The following is a 14,423-nucleotide window of genomic DNA, read 5'->3' as shown; positions in this document are numbered from 1 at the left end:
CGCCCCCTACAGCATTCCCGCCCGGTGAGGGCGGGATCAGGAAGGCTTTAAAGCGAGGTCGCGAAGTTCGAATAAATCTCTTTTGCAACTGCAGCTCATTGACTCCATGTCATTATTTCAGCACTGCGTGTAGCACACCGATACAATTGGTGACCCCGACGGCCCAAACGATATTTGGACTGGAGATGCATCTGTTCATGCAGTTTCATTGAAACTGCCAAGCTTCTGGACGCTGCAACCTCACCTATGGTTCCAGCAAGCAGAAGCCCAATTCCACATTCGGCAGATAACCTCGGATGCCACACGTTACTACTACGTGGTGAGCTCCCTCAACCAGGAAACAGCGGCCCAGATAGAGGAGTTCATACAGTCTCCCCCAGCGGACGGCAAATACACGGAATACAAAGCCCTGCTCATAAGGACTTTTGGACTCTCACAGCGCAAGCAAGCTGCCCGCTTACTGCACCTGGATGGTTTGGGAGACAGGCCACCGTCGGCTTTGATGAACGAGATGCTGTCCCTTGTCGGAGGACACAAACCCTGCCTCATGTTTGAGCAGGCATTCCTGGAACAGCTGCCCGAGGACATACGCCCGCTGCTGTCCGACGCGGATTTCAGCGACCCCCGGAAGGTGGCAGCCCGGGCGGACTTGCTGTGGAAAGCCAAGAAGGAGAGTGGTGCGTCCGTCGCACGGATCACCAGGCCATGCTCCCAGCAGCAAACCGGAACAGGCCCGGCCACAGAGGCCGCTAACCCCAGAGGCAGGGGTGAGGAGACCAACGAACAATGGTGCTTCTACCACCAGTGGTGGGGCGCAGAAGCCCGCCGCTGTAGCCCGCCCTGCAAGTTCCCAGGAAACACCAGGGCCAGCCGCCGCTGATGGCTCCGGCGGCTGGCCATCGGGATAGCCTCCTGTATGTGTGGGACAAGCGGTCGGGACGCTGCTTTTAGGTTGACACCGGAGCCGAGATCAGCGTCTTACCTCCGACGAGTTACGACACCTGCAATGGAGAACCGGGTCTCACCCTGAGGGCCGCGAATGGCAGCACAGTAAGGACCTACGCCACCCGTACAGTGCAGATGCAGTTCGGCTCCAGCCAGTTCACGTGGGACTTCACACTGGCCGCCGTAGCCCAACCGCTCCTGGGAGCGGATTTTTTGCGGGCTCACAGCCTGCTGGTCGACCTGCCCAGGAAGAGACTGGTCCACGCCGAGACCTTTCAGACGTTCTCCCTGGGTACAGCCCAGTTGCCAGCCCCTCACCTTGACTCCATCACGTTGTACGACGACGACTTCACCAGGGTCCTGGCAGATTTCCCATCGGCTCTGGCACCGCAGTTCATGCCCCAACACGGCGTACAGCACCACATCCCGACCCAGGGACCACCCCATCACGCCCGCGCTCGGCGGCTTCCCCCGGACAAGCTCCGACTGGCGAAGGAGGAGTTCAAGAGGATAGAGGAATTGGGGATCATCCGGCGGTCCGACAGCCCACGGGCCTCTCCCCTGCACATGGTGCCCAAAGCGACAGGGGGCTGGAGACCACGTGTCGACTACCGCAGGCTGAATGAGGCTACAACACCGGACCGCTACCCTGTGCCGCACATTCAGGATTTTGCAGCAAACCTGCACGGCGCACAGATCTTCTCCAAGGTGGACCTCATCCGGGGATACCACCAAATCCCGATGCATCCGGACGACGTCCTCAAAACGGCACTCATCATCCCTTTCAGCCTTTTTGAGTTCCTCCGCATGCTGTTCAGCCTAAAGAATGCTGCACAGACGTTTCAGCGGTCAATGGACGCGGTGGGTCGCAACCTGGACTTCGTTTTCATCTACTTGGACGACATCCTCATAGCAAGCAGCAGTCGTCAGGAGCATCTGTCCCACCTCCGTCAACTCTGCGCCCGACTGAGTGAATACAGCCTGACAATCAACCCGGCCAAATGCCAATTCGGGCTCGACACCATCAACTTCTTGGGTCACAGGATTACAAAAGACGGGGCAACCCCTCTGCCCGCTAAGGTAGACGCAGTCCGCCATTTCCCCCGACCCACCACAATCAAAGGCCTTCAGGAATTCGTGGGTATGGTCAATTTCTACCACCGTTTCCTCCCTTCAGCTGCCCAAATCATGCGCCTCCTGTTCGCCCTGATTTCGGGTAAGGGCAAGGATATTACCTGGGACGAGGAGTCCGCCGCTGCTTTCATTAAAATGAAAGAAGCCTTGGCAAACGCCGTGATGCTAGTGCACCCCAGAACGGACGTCCCTCCCGCCCTCACAGTGGACGCATCTAACGTGGCAGTCAGTGGAGTGCTGGAACAACTCATCGAGGGTCGCTGGCAACCCCTGGTGTTTTTCAGCAAACACCTATGACCACCCGAGCTCAAATACAGTGCTTTCGACCGGGAACTGTTGGCGCTATACCTGGCAATCCGGCATTTCAGGTACTTCTTGGAAGGTAGGCCCTTTACAGCGTTCACGGACCACAAGCCGCTTACCTTTGCGTTCTTGAAGGTGTCCGATCCCTGGTCATCCTGCCAGCAGTGACATCTGTCCTACATCTCTGAATACACGACAGATATCCGGCATGTCTCGGGAAAGGACAATATCATGGTGGACGCCCTCTCCCGCCCTAATATCCAAGCCCTGTCCAGGGGGTAGACTATGAAGCATTGGCAGAGGCGCAGCAGGCAGACGAGGAGATCCCTAGTTACAGAACCGCAGTCTCCCATTTGCAGCTCCAGGACCTCCCCGAAGGCCCAGGTGAGAGGACCCTACTCTGTGACGTCACGACCGGCCAGCCCCGTCCCGTCGTCCCGGCAGCCTGGCGGCGGCACATTTCCATTCATAACTTAGCGAACCCCTCCATCAGGTCAGCCGTTTGGATGGTAGCCAACAGGTTCGTTTGGCACGGACTCCGCAAGCAGGTCAGTGAATGGGCCAAAACGTGCATGCACTGCCGGACAGCCAAGGTGCAGCAGCACACCAAAGCCCCACCGCAGCAGTTCCACCCCACCCACCGGCGTTTCGACCACAGTCATGTGGATATCGTGGGCCCCCTGCCAGTGTCACGCGGAGCACGGCACTCCTGACTATCGTGGACCGGTTCACAAGATGGCCAGAGGCGGTCCCGCTCACCGACACCACCTCCGAATCCTGCGCCGGAGCACTGATCACCACCTGGGTATCTCGCTTTGGTGTACCAGCCCACATTACCTCTGACAGAGGTGCCCAGTTCACCTCCAGCCTGCGGTCAGCTATGGCCAGCCTTTTGGGGACACAGCTGCACCACACAACTGCCTACCACCCACAGTCGAAAGGACTGGTGGAGTGTTTCCACCGTCACCTGAAGTCGGCTCTCATAGCCCGCCTGAGAGGATCTAACTGGGTGGACGAGCTCCCCTGGGTCCTGCTCGGAATCCGCACGGTGCCCGAAGAAGATCTGCACACCTCGTCGACTGAGTTGGTGTACGGCACACCCCTGGTCGTCCCAGGGGAGGTCATACCAGCCCCAAGGGGGCAAGAGGAAGAACCTGCAGCAGTCCTGGGCAGACTACGCGAGAGTCTCGGTCACCTGGCCCCCGTACCCACTTCGCAGCATGGGCAGAACCCGACCTGCGTACCCAAAGACCTGCAAAACTGTAAGTTCGTTTTTGTACGACGGGGCGGACATCGGGCTCTGCTACAGTGGCCCTACGAGGGGCCATTTACGGTGATCAGAAACAATGGGTCCACATTCGTGCTGGACATTGGGGGGGGGGGAGAGAGGAGGTTTTCATGGTGGACCAACTCAAACCAGCCCGTGTGGACTTGGTGCAGCCGGTCGAGATTCAGGCACCGCGGCGCAGAGGCAGACCTCCCAAACAGAGTCCGACCCAGACTGTGGACATTGGGGGGTGTATCGCCAGTTCTGGGGGGGGGGGGTTATGTGGCAACCCACTTCCCAGCGCACTCGAACCGGCTCACAAAGCAGCGCGCGCTGGCATTGAGGCTGGTCCCAAAAAGGGCGCCAAGCCTGCTTCACCAGCAAGGGGAAAAGCCCGCGCGCGGGACGGGACTGTGAATACGTGCCCCCTGCAGCATTCCCACCCAGGGAGGGCAGGATCAGGAAGGCTTTAAAGCGAGGCCATGAAGTTCGAATAAATCTCTTTTGCAACTGCAGCTCATTGACTACGTGTCGTTATTTCAGCGCTGCATGTAGCACACCGCTACAGTTTGTTGATTTTTTTGCTAACTTTTAATGATTTCAATTAATTCTAAGTACTCCATTGATGTGATCTGAAATAAATACTGGTCATAAGTTTATCTGAAAACAAGACTCTTACAAATTTCACACACAAAATGCTGGTGGAACGCAGCAGGCCAGGCAGCATCTATAGGGAGAAGCATTGTCGACGTTTCGGGCCGAGACCCTTGAGTCCTGACAAAGGGTCTTGGCACAAAATGTCAACAGTGCTTCTCCCTATAGATGCTGCCTGGCCTGCTACATTCCACCAGCATTTTGTGTGTGTTGCTTGAATTTCCAGCATCTGCAGATTTCCTCATGTTTGCCTCTTACAAATTTCTATGGATGTACGTTAGAGTCTAGCATGTAGACTCCGATGTACAGGATCACAGGAAACTGCTGAGGATTGTAAACTCAGCCAGCTCCACCACAGGCATAACCTTCCCCATCTTTGAGGACAACCTCAAGAGGCAGTGCCTCAAGAGCGTGGCATCCATCACTAAGGTCTGTGAATGCCACAGGGGTCGGCAACCCGCGGCTCCGGAGCCACTTGTGGCTCTTTCACCTCTGTGCTGCGGCTCCCTGTGGCTTTGGGAAATAATTGGCCAGTATTTAATTAAAATGTATTTTATGTTAGTTTGTTAGCTTTTGAAATGTAATTCTAAATTTGAAGATTATGGTGATCTTGTACAATCTAAATAAGACTTTGTGGCGACACATTTCCTGGCACATCCGAAATGGCTCGCAATTAGCCAGCGTTCAGGCTAAGGGAGATAGCCTACAGGAGTTTGTGAGTACGCGTCTTTTGCAGCATCCGCGCCCATGGGGGCTGGGTTGAGGGAGGCTTAAAAGCAAGGCTGTTTAGTTCGAATAAAGTTATTCGACTGCAGTTTACTGACTGCGTGAGCACACCGCTACAACGTGTTTTTATCGCTATTAATACACGTCACCACTGCCAATACCTGACACCCGTCAGTGCGCGATTTCTTTAATTTTTCGATCCAAGGTAAGCCAACTATGGAGAATTCTAAAAACAGAAAAGTGACTGAAGAAAACAGAACGTTTAATGATACGTGGACAGATTCATTTGCTTTCACTGTTGACGAGACTGGTTTACATATGAGATTGCTTAATATGCAATGAGAAACTAGCAAACAACAAAAAGTCAAATGTCGCAAGGCATTTCCAGAATAAACACGCAGCCTTTGCTCAAAAATATCCGGATGGAGATGAGAGAAAAAAAGCCGTTTCGGAACTGATACGGAAGGTTGATCTGAGCAAAAATCATTTCCAGAAATGGATGAAGTCTGGAAAATCAACGACATACGCTAGTTACATTGCCGCTCAGGAAATAGTCAGGCACGGGAAGCAGTTTACAGATGGTGAATATATAAAAGAATCTTTCATTAAGATTTCAGAACATCTATTCACGGACTTTAAAAACAAGAGTGAAATTGTGCAGAAAATCAGGGATATGCCCCTCTCTGCAAAGACTGTCAAAGACAGAACCATAAAAATGGCAGAAGACATCACAAGACAGCAAATTAAAGACATCAATTCAGCTGTGGCCTACTCGATTGCCTGTGACGAGTCTAAAGACAAAGGTGATATTGAACAAATAGCGCTGTTCTGCCAGTATGTAAACTGCCGGGCCACAGGAAGAAATGATTGAGTTGATACCTCTAAAAGGCCAAACACAGGGGGGGAGTACATCTGTGAGGCTGTCTTGAATTGTTTAAGAGCCAAAGGAATAAAGACCACCCATCTGGTGTCAGTAGCTACTGGTGTCAGGGCACCGAATATGACGGGAACGCACCAAGGGATTTGTGGCTTTACTGCAGAAGTCGCTGGACAGAAAGCTGCTGACTTTTCACTGCATCTTGCACCAAGAGGCACTGTGCGCTCAAACATTTCCTCCGGAATGCACAGAAGTAATGGATGTTGTCATTCAGATTGTCAATAAAATAATGGCAAAAAGTTTAAATCACCGTCAATTCCGTTTGTTGCTGGACGAGCTGGAAAGCGCATATTCTGATCTCCTGCTGCACAACAAAGTCCGGTGGCTGTCCAAAGGGGAGGTGCTGAAACGCTTTGTCGCATGTCTGGAAGAAGTGAAAACTTTCCTGGGCAGCAAAGGGCTCACCTTTCCTGAGCTGGAACAGCCAGAGTGGCTGGAAAAGCTACACTTCATGGTAGACATGACAGCGCACCTGAACACGCTGAACACAGCTCTTCAGGGGAAAGGACGCACAGCCCTGCACATGATGGAGGATGTTTTGGCATTCGAGCGCAAGTTGACAGTGCTTTCCAGAGATTGACAGAAAGGCACTTTGTCTCACTTCCCCAATTTGAGAGAGTTTAAACAAGGTCACAACATGATAAATTCGGAGTATTTACATTCTGCAATTATCGCAATGCAAACATCGTTTGGGAAACGCTTCTGTGAGTTCAGAGAGGGAAAAAAAACACATTATCCTTCCCGGTCACTCCCCTAAGCATCGATTCATCTCTACTGAATACGACTGCATTGGCAGGTGTGAGTAAACCTGATCTTGAGATGGAACTGGCCGACATAGCCGACGAAGACATATGGGTGTCCAAGTTTAGACGCTTGACAGCAGACCTTGAAGATGTTGCCCGTCAGAAGGCCGTTCTTGCTCAGAATCACAAAAGGAGTGATATTGAAAACCTCCTCCAACTGGACAAACTTGTGTTCGAAACATAGAATGCTTTCCCCGACATTTATGTAAACATTAAAAAGTATGCGCTTGGAGTCCTGTCGATCTTTGGATCCACATATGTATGTGAGCAGGTGTTCTCCAACATGAACTTTATTAAAAACAAACATCGCGCACGCCTCACAGATGACAGCTTGCGATCCTGTGTAAAGATGAAGGTGACGTCATACAGCCCTGATGTGCAGACGCTGTGCACTGAGGTCCAGGAGCAGAAATCCAATTAACCAAGTATGATAAATATTTTAATTGCCTATTGTTTTACGTATATTCATATTTTTTCGTTGTTCATTGAAATAGTCCTTTTATTTTTCAGGCTGACAGCTGGCTGACGTTATTTTTGGTTTGCTGCTGGCGGAAAATTTAAGTTCGGCGTTTTTCATAAATACAAGAAGGACTCAAATAGACATTGAGTATTTTACTTAAAAGTAACCTTCAACCCAACGTCTTTTTTTCGGAGTTCAAAATGTTTTTGTTGCATGCAGAAATGTAATTTCGTTTTCTCTGCAGGAGTTCATCAATTTCATAAATGCAACACGTTATAGTTTGTTTATACATAGCATAAAGGCAAAAAAAACGTTGTATGCAGTGTTATTTCATTTTAAATGTCAAACGGGTTTTGCGGCTCCCAGTGTTTTATTTTCTGTGGGAAACGGGTCCAAGTGGCTCTTTCAGTGGTAAAGGTTGCCGACCCCTGGTCTAGAACATGCCTTCTTCCATCTGGGGGTGGGGGGAGGAGGCGGAGGTACAAGAACCTGAAGACCCAAGCTCAATGATTCAGAAACAATTTCTTCCCCTCTGCCAACAGATTTTTGAATAGTCTATGAACCTCTGAATGCTACCTCATTATCATTTTTTGCACTACTTTTTTTTAAATAATTTATAATAATTTTATGTCTATGCTCTGTACTGCTGCTGCAAAACAACAAAATTCAAACCACGTAACCCAATGATTATAAATCTGATTCTGAGTACATGCCACCAGTTTTCTGAACTCACACAGGAGATGCGCTTGCGACCAAAGACTTCTGCCGGAGAGATGTAGAAATTTTCCTCCTGGTGTTTAGGTTTTCTAGAGGAATTTATCTGTGAATAGAGGGGGAAAAAGTCATAACACAATACTCCATTATTATATAGTATCTTCAAAAATATCCATTGAGTTCCCAAACCCAACACATAAACATGAAGAGTTATATTTAATTCCCTTCAATGAAGGCTGTATAAACCACTTGATTAATTGAAGGGTCCAGTAATCTAGAGGCTAAGTTACTGGACTAGCATTCAGAGTTCTGCGCCATTGATTGAGAAATTCACACTGACTGGCACTTCACTAGGTACTTCCTAAAACAAGTAAAATGGCCATACATAAAGTGTATGTTCATTCTTATGCCTTGCAAATTGCTCCTAGAAACTCAAGCCATTGCTGTTCTGTCCTCATCCTTGCTGGTGCCCCCTTCAATCAACTTTGATCAGCTCCTCGCTCATGCCTCTATAATTCTCTTCACTCCACTGTAATACTGATACATCTGACTTTAGCTTCTCCCTCTCAAATTGCAGAGTGAAGTCTATCATATTATGATCACTGTCTCTTTATAGTTCCTTTACCTTAAGTTCCTTAATCAAATCCAGTTCATTGCACAACATTCAATCCAGAATAGCCTTTTCCCTAGTGGGCTCAACCGCAGGCTGCTCTAAAAAGCCACCTTTCAGTCAGACTACACATTCTCTCTCTTGGGATCTAGTACCACCCTGATTTTCCCAATCTACCTGCATATTGAAATCCCCCATGATTATCGTAACATTTCCCTTTTGACATGCGTTTTCTATCTCCCGCTGTAAGTTGTAGCCCACATCCTGGCTACTGTTTAGAGACCTGTATATACCTCCCATCAGGGTCCTTTTACCTTGCAGTTTCTTAACTCTACGCACAAGGATCCTTCCAATCCTATGTAAACTTTTTCTAAGGATTTGATTGCATTGTTTAACAACAGAGCCACCCCACTACCTCTGCCTACATGACTGCCTTTTTGATACGTTTATTATTGGGGAAAAGGCACCTGGTTTACTAGTGTCTCTGGGGAGGGAAACTTGTTATCCTTACATATGTGAGGGTGATGAAGAGAATTTTGACACCCGGTACTTCATCAGTCAGGGCACTGAGTATAAATGTTGGCAGGTGATGGTTGATTGTACAAAATGCTGGTGAGGCTGCACTTGGAATATTGTGTTCAGTTTCGTCTCCCCACTAAAGGAAAGATGTATAACTGGTACGAGTGCAGAAAAGATTTACAAAGGTGCTGCTAGGACTTGAGGCTTGGAGTTATAAGAAGAGGTTGGACAGGCTAGAATGTAATTCCTTAGAGGATAGAAGACAGAGATGTTTTCTTAAAGAAGAGTATAGAATCATGAGGGTAATATAACTCACAGAATGAAAGCACACTATCTTTTCCCCAGGGTTGGGGAATCAACCCAGAGAGCATAGATTTAAGGAGAGGGGGGAAAGATTTAATAGGGACTTTTTTTTTACAAAGGGTGGTATCTATGCCAGAGTAAGTGGTTGAGGCAGGTACAATAACAACTTTGAAAAGACATTTATTTGGGCAACTACTTAGATAGGAAAGGCTTAGAAGGCGATGGCTTAACCGCTAGCAAATGGATATGGGACTAGCATGGTCAGCATGGACCAATTGGGCCGAAGGTCCCATTTCCATGCTCTATGCCTCTGTGACTCTATGACTCCAGACCAACTAGTCTGACTGATTTCTTCCATTCTTGAAGTTGGATAGTAACTATAGATCATAAGATATAGGAGCAAAAGCAGGCCATTCAACCCATCAAGTTCCACCATTCAATCATGGGCTGATCCAATTCTTCCAGTCATGCCCACTCCCCTGCCTTCCCCCCATACCCTCTGAAGCCCTGGCTAATCAAGAACCTATTTCTGCCTTAAATACACCCAATGACATGGCCTCCACAGCCTTTTGTGGCAACAAATTCCACACTTTTACCACCCTCTGACTAAAGTAATTTCTCCACATCTCAATTCTAAAAGGATGTCCTTCAATCCTGAAGTCATGCCCTCTTGTCCTAGAATCTCCTACCATGGGATACAACTGCCTCCATCCCCAGGGTCACCCTCAGACCATGACATGTGTACAAAATAAGTGCTACACTACCTTAAGAGAGGGGAGGAGTGTCCTAGTTTAACGTTCAATCATCTTAACTAAAGCAGATCGCTTCCTCCATCTTTTCTTTGCTGGTTGTGTGGTGGTGCACAGAAAGATCCCCAAAAAAGTGTAATGAAATAAAGTAATCTGCTAAAAGAGTGACCCAAGTACCTCTCTGGCCTAGAATTACCTTGGAACAAGCTGTTAGTGGATACCTCCAACAACACCCCATTCCCTCACTGAACAGGGAACCTCCCTGTTCTGTCTGCTCCCAACGGCAATCAGCTGCACATACCATGGGGATTTTCCATCCCGAGATAGGGGAGATTCTTCATTTGCTGGGTGTTACGTGGGATGAGGATGGAAAGATTTTTTTCTCATTTTGCTCTGCGCATGCGATGTTAGTAGTTTTACAGCATGGACGGATACGGTTGCATTTAAGACACTTGCTACACTCAAGCTTACCTTGTAAAGACTCTGTAGAATGGAGAGACAACTGTGCAATTCCCCAGAAAATGCTGTTTGCATGTCCGAAGTCTCCAGAAGAAGGTGGTGAGATATATTTCTGTACAAGTTCACAAGTTTGTTGAAGAAAATCTCATCGAGGTCACTCCACCAAGATTCTGGTTTAAAGGCAAGCAACAAATGAATGAGCAACACACACAAAATGCTGGAGGAACTAAGCAGGCAGGGAGTGTCGAAGGAAAAGAGTGAACTGTTGCCAATGTTAGTATCCAAACATAAGAATTTTCAGAAAAAGTTTTAGCTGATAATAACAAATGTGGGGAGGGCAATAAGTGCTACAGGTTGTTAAAAGCTGCAGGAGGATGTAGTAGATACAGGAAAATGGATGTGTGCATGTTTGTGTGGATATTCAAACTGATATCAGAAGCAGAAAAGCTGGACAAACTAGTCTTGTATCCACTGAAGTTCAGAAACCCAAGAGATATAAAATCCTGAAGGGTTTTGACAGGATGTGGAAGGAATGTTCCACATTTGGGAGAACCTGGAACCAGGAGTCAGGATCATAATCAGCTTTATTATGACTGATCTGTGATGTGTAATTTATTGTTTTGTGGCAACTGTACAGTGCAAAGACAGAAAGTTACTATAAATCAGAAAAATAAGTAAGTACAAAAAGGGACTAACAAAGTGGTGTTCAATGGTTCATGGACTGTTCAGAAATCTGATGGCAGATGGGAAGAAGCTGTTCCTGAGTCATTGGATCTGGATCTTTAGACTTTGAATCTTCTCCCTGAGGAAGATGAAGTGGGCATGTCCTGAATGGTGAGGGTCTTTAGTGAAGGATGATGCCTTCTTAAGGCATTGCTTTTTGGAGAAGTCTCGACAGCATGCTGTTTTAATAATAAGAGATCATACACTAGAGACTGAGAAGAGAGAAACTTTTCCTACTACGAGTCTTTGGAACTCTCATTCTTAAGAACTTTTGGAGACTTTTCAGTATTTTTAAGGCAGAGTGGATAGATGAGCAAAGGGGTTAAAGGTTACCCTGTGTAGATGGGAATGCAGAATTGGACTAGTCATGATTTTATGAATGGACAGAATGCTCGAGGGGCTGTGCTGTTCTCAATTCATGCATTCACTTGTCTGTGCATGGTCTCTCTAATAAATGCCTGAATTGCAGAGTGCTTCCAGCACTCTTATTTTAATCTGACATTCCCAGCATCGACAAAATGTTGTTCTCACTTTAGAGTCCCCTGGATTGCTTGCAAAACCCCTTGTGTTCTTACCAAGGATCTTCAGTTGGCTTTCTTCCAGTGACGCAATAGCTGTACTCAGAAGAATTGTGAGTTTTGCTGAGCTTTTCCCCTCTCTCTGGACTTCGATGAGCTCTGGCAGAATGAGATAAACTTGAAGAGCTTCCACACCAGCAGGGGACTTGCTTAAGGAGGGGATCAAATTTTCCATCACTGTGTCAGTAACCTATTGAGAAAATTCACTGAGTATGATTAACGGTTGAACTTTAACAATAATGCAATTTACATTTATATAGCAACTTTAATATAACTGGGAGCGATTTAGGGAGAAGAGTTTAAAAGTATCCAAGGGGCAACTTTTTTCACACAAAGGCTGGTGAGTATGTGGAATGTCCCATCAGAGGAAGTGGTTGAAGCAGGAAGAGATTCATAAAATTATGAAAGACATAGCTGTGATAGACATTCAGAATCTTTTCTTCAGCGTAGAAACATCAAACACCAGAGGACATGCTTTTAAGCTTAGAGGGGGTAGGTTAAAGGCAATGTGAGGGGCAGGTTTTTAATTTTTATCAGAGAGTGGTAGTGCCTGGGATAGGTTACCATGGTAGCAGTGGAGCAGGTAGTTTAGTGGAGTTTACAAGACTTTTACAGTACTGTGCAAAAGTCTTAGGCACATAATTGCATAGCTATGGTGCCTAAGATTTTTGCACAGAACTGCAGTAATTTATGTATTGCACTATGTTGCTGCAAAGAAAAAAACAAATTCCATGACATATGTGAGTGATAATAAATCTGATTCTGATATGGGTCTGTAGTGTGGATGGACAGAGGGAAAGGGGCAGGAAGAGGGGAATCATAGTTGGGAAAAGGGGAAGGGAGAGGGGAGGGAGTGGGAAGCACCAGAAGGACATTCTGTAAAACCAATTGTTTGGAATCAAATAACATTGCCTGGTGTCTCAGGGCTGAGTGTGTCTGCACCCACACTATCCCCTGCCCCTGGCATTCCCTCTCTGCCACCTGTTCCAAACCTCTCCCGCAGCACTCCACCCTCACCATCCTTTGCTCCAGCTAGATTTACAAACTAGCTCTCTGTTACACACTGAGAAATACAGTTCTGTGCAGCTATATATATATATGCCTAAGAGTTGTGCACAGTACAACAGATAGACACATGAATTGAAGGGAATGGAGGGATATATGTGATACATAGGAGGAATATATTTGGTGTCATTCAGCATCAAGGTAAGCACAAGTTTATGGGCTGATTGGCCTCCCAGAACTGTACTGTTCTATGTTCTATATGCAGGCAGATATTTGTAGTTTACTTTGGCATCATTCTTGGCATTGATGTAGTGCGCCAAAGCGACTGTTCCTGTGTTGTACTGCTTTATGTTCTATGTTCTGTGTACAACAGCATCATAGAAGCACTTGGATATGTCCAAGCAGAGGCAGGCCTTGGAGGTATATGGCCAAACACAGGAAATTGGGACTTGCTGGCTGGACAATGTGGTTGGCATGGACTAGCTGGGCTGAATGGCCTACGTCCATGTTGTATTTCTCTATGACTCTAATAAACTGTCCCAAAGCGCCTCATCATGACCTCACTGCACAAAATAAAGGTGCAGACACAAATAATTAGTTGAGACCAAAATCTCCTCTACTAAAAGAAAACCTGGTACCATCTTGTATTTCTTGCATATAATTCCTTTATGAATTATGTTTTTTTTTAAATAAAAAAAATCCCAAAAGGTTTGCAGATCCTCACTCTGACATAGCAACTCCTGAAACCTGGGCTCCTTGTAAATACAGTAAAACTCTGAACTCTCAGCAAGCTCAGGACACTGGTGGTGTTTGATCAGTAGATGTTATTCCCAATTAATATGCTAACACCCTTTTAATATGTTATATGATACATTTTCCAGTGATCCCAGTAAGCTTAAGGGGAAGACAAAAAAGAAAACACAATTTTTATTCATTTGGATACGTACATGGACAGGAAAAGTTGAAAGGGGTGTGGGCCAAATGCAGACAAATGGGACCAGCTTAGGTAAGCACCTTGACTGGCATGGATTGAAGGATAAGTGACTGGCAAGGGAAGCTAGACACTGGTGAGTTTAAAAGGGGTATGGGAACTAGAGTCCAGGTTGTTAGAAGGCAGCATGGGAACCAGAGTCTTAGTGTGGTACAGGGATCGTAGAAGATGGGGCTCCAGTGAGTGAAATGGGAGAATGGGGACTGGAACATTAATGTATTAAAGAGTGCAGGAAACAAGGCACAGTGAGGTTAAAGGGAGTGAGGGAACTTGGGCCCATGTGTGGTAAATTAGTAACCTCCCCCCGTGAAGTCATGATGACTCTGATAAATTGATTTATTATTCTCACAAATACAAGTACCAACTATATGGGTAGCATGCAAAGCAAATACAGTTTATTTCATCACATCAGTGCATCTACATAGCAGAAGGGAAAAGAAATAACAGAACTAAGAATAAAGTGCTTCAGTTACAGAGAAAGTGCAGTACAGACAATAAGGTGCCAGTGAGATGATGAGGCAGAATGATGTCGAGACTCCATTT

The 14,423-nt window shown here is 47.0% G+C and overlaps 1 protein-coding gene across 2 annotated transcripts in view; it reads right to left on the bottom strand.

Moving 5' to 3' along the window:
* The window catches only part of dapp1 (dual adaptor of phosphotyrosine and 3-phosphoinositides), a 237,343-nt gene that overhangs the window by 168,247 nt on the left and 54,673 nt on the right, over nt 1-14,423 (bottom strand). For both annotated transcript variants that reach the window (XR_009511357.1, XM_059965461.1), the window contains exons 12-14: nt 11,882-12,074; nt 10,596-10,753; nt 7,963-8,049 (exon numbers count right to left, since the gene is read on the bottom strand). Coding sequence is in view for 1 of the 2 variants with exons in the window: in XM_059965461.1 (XP_059821444.1) it covers nt 7,963-8,049; nt 10,596-10,753; nt 11,882-12,074 (438 nt within the window). In the remaining variant the exon portion in view is untranslated. The remainder of the gene's footprint in view (nt 1-7,962; nt 8,050-10,595; nt 10,754-11,881; nt 12,075-14,423) is intronic.

Source organism: Hypanus sabinus, chromosome 3 (assembly GCF_030144855.1).
Source record: "Hypanus sabinus isolate sHypSab1 chromosome 3, sHypSab1.hap1, whole genome shotgun sequence".
Lineage (NCBI taxonomy): Eukaryota > Metazoa > Chordata > Chondrichthyes > Myliobatiformes > Dasyatidae > Hypanus > Hypanus sabinus.
The sequence above is the reverse complement of the archived record's forward strand: the minus strand, read 5'-3'. Positions and strand labels throughout refer to the sequence as shown.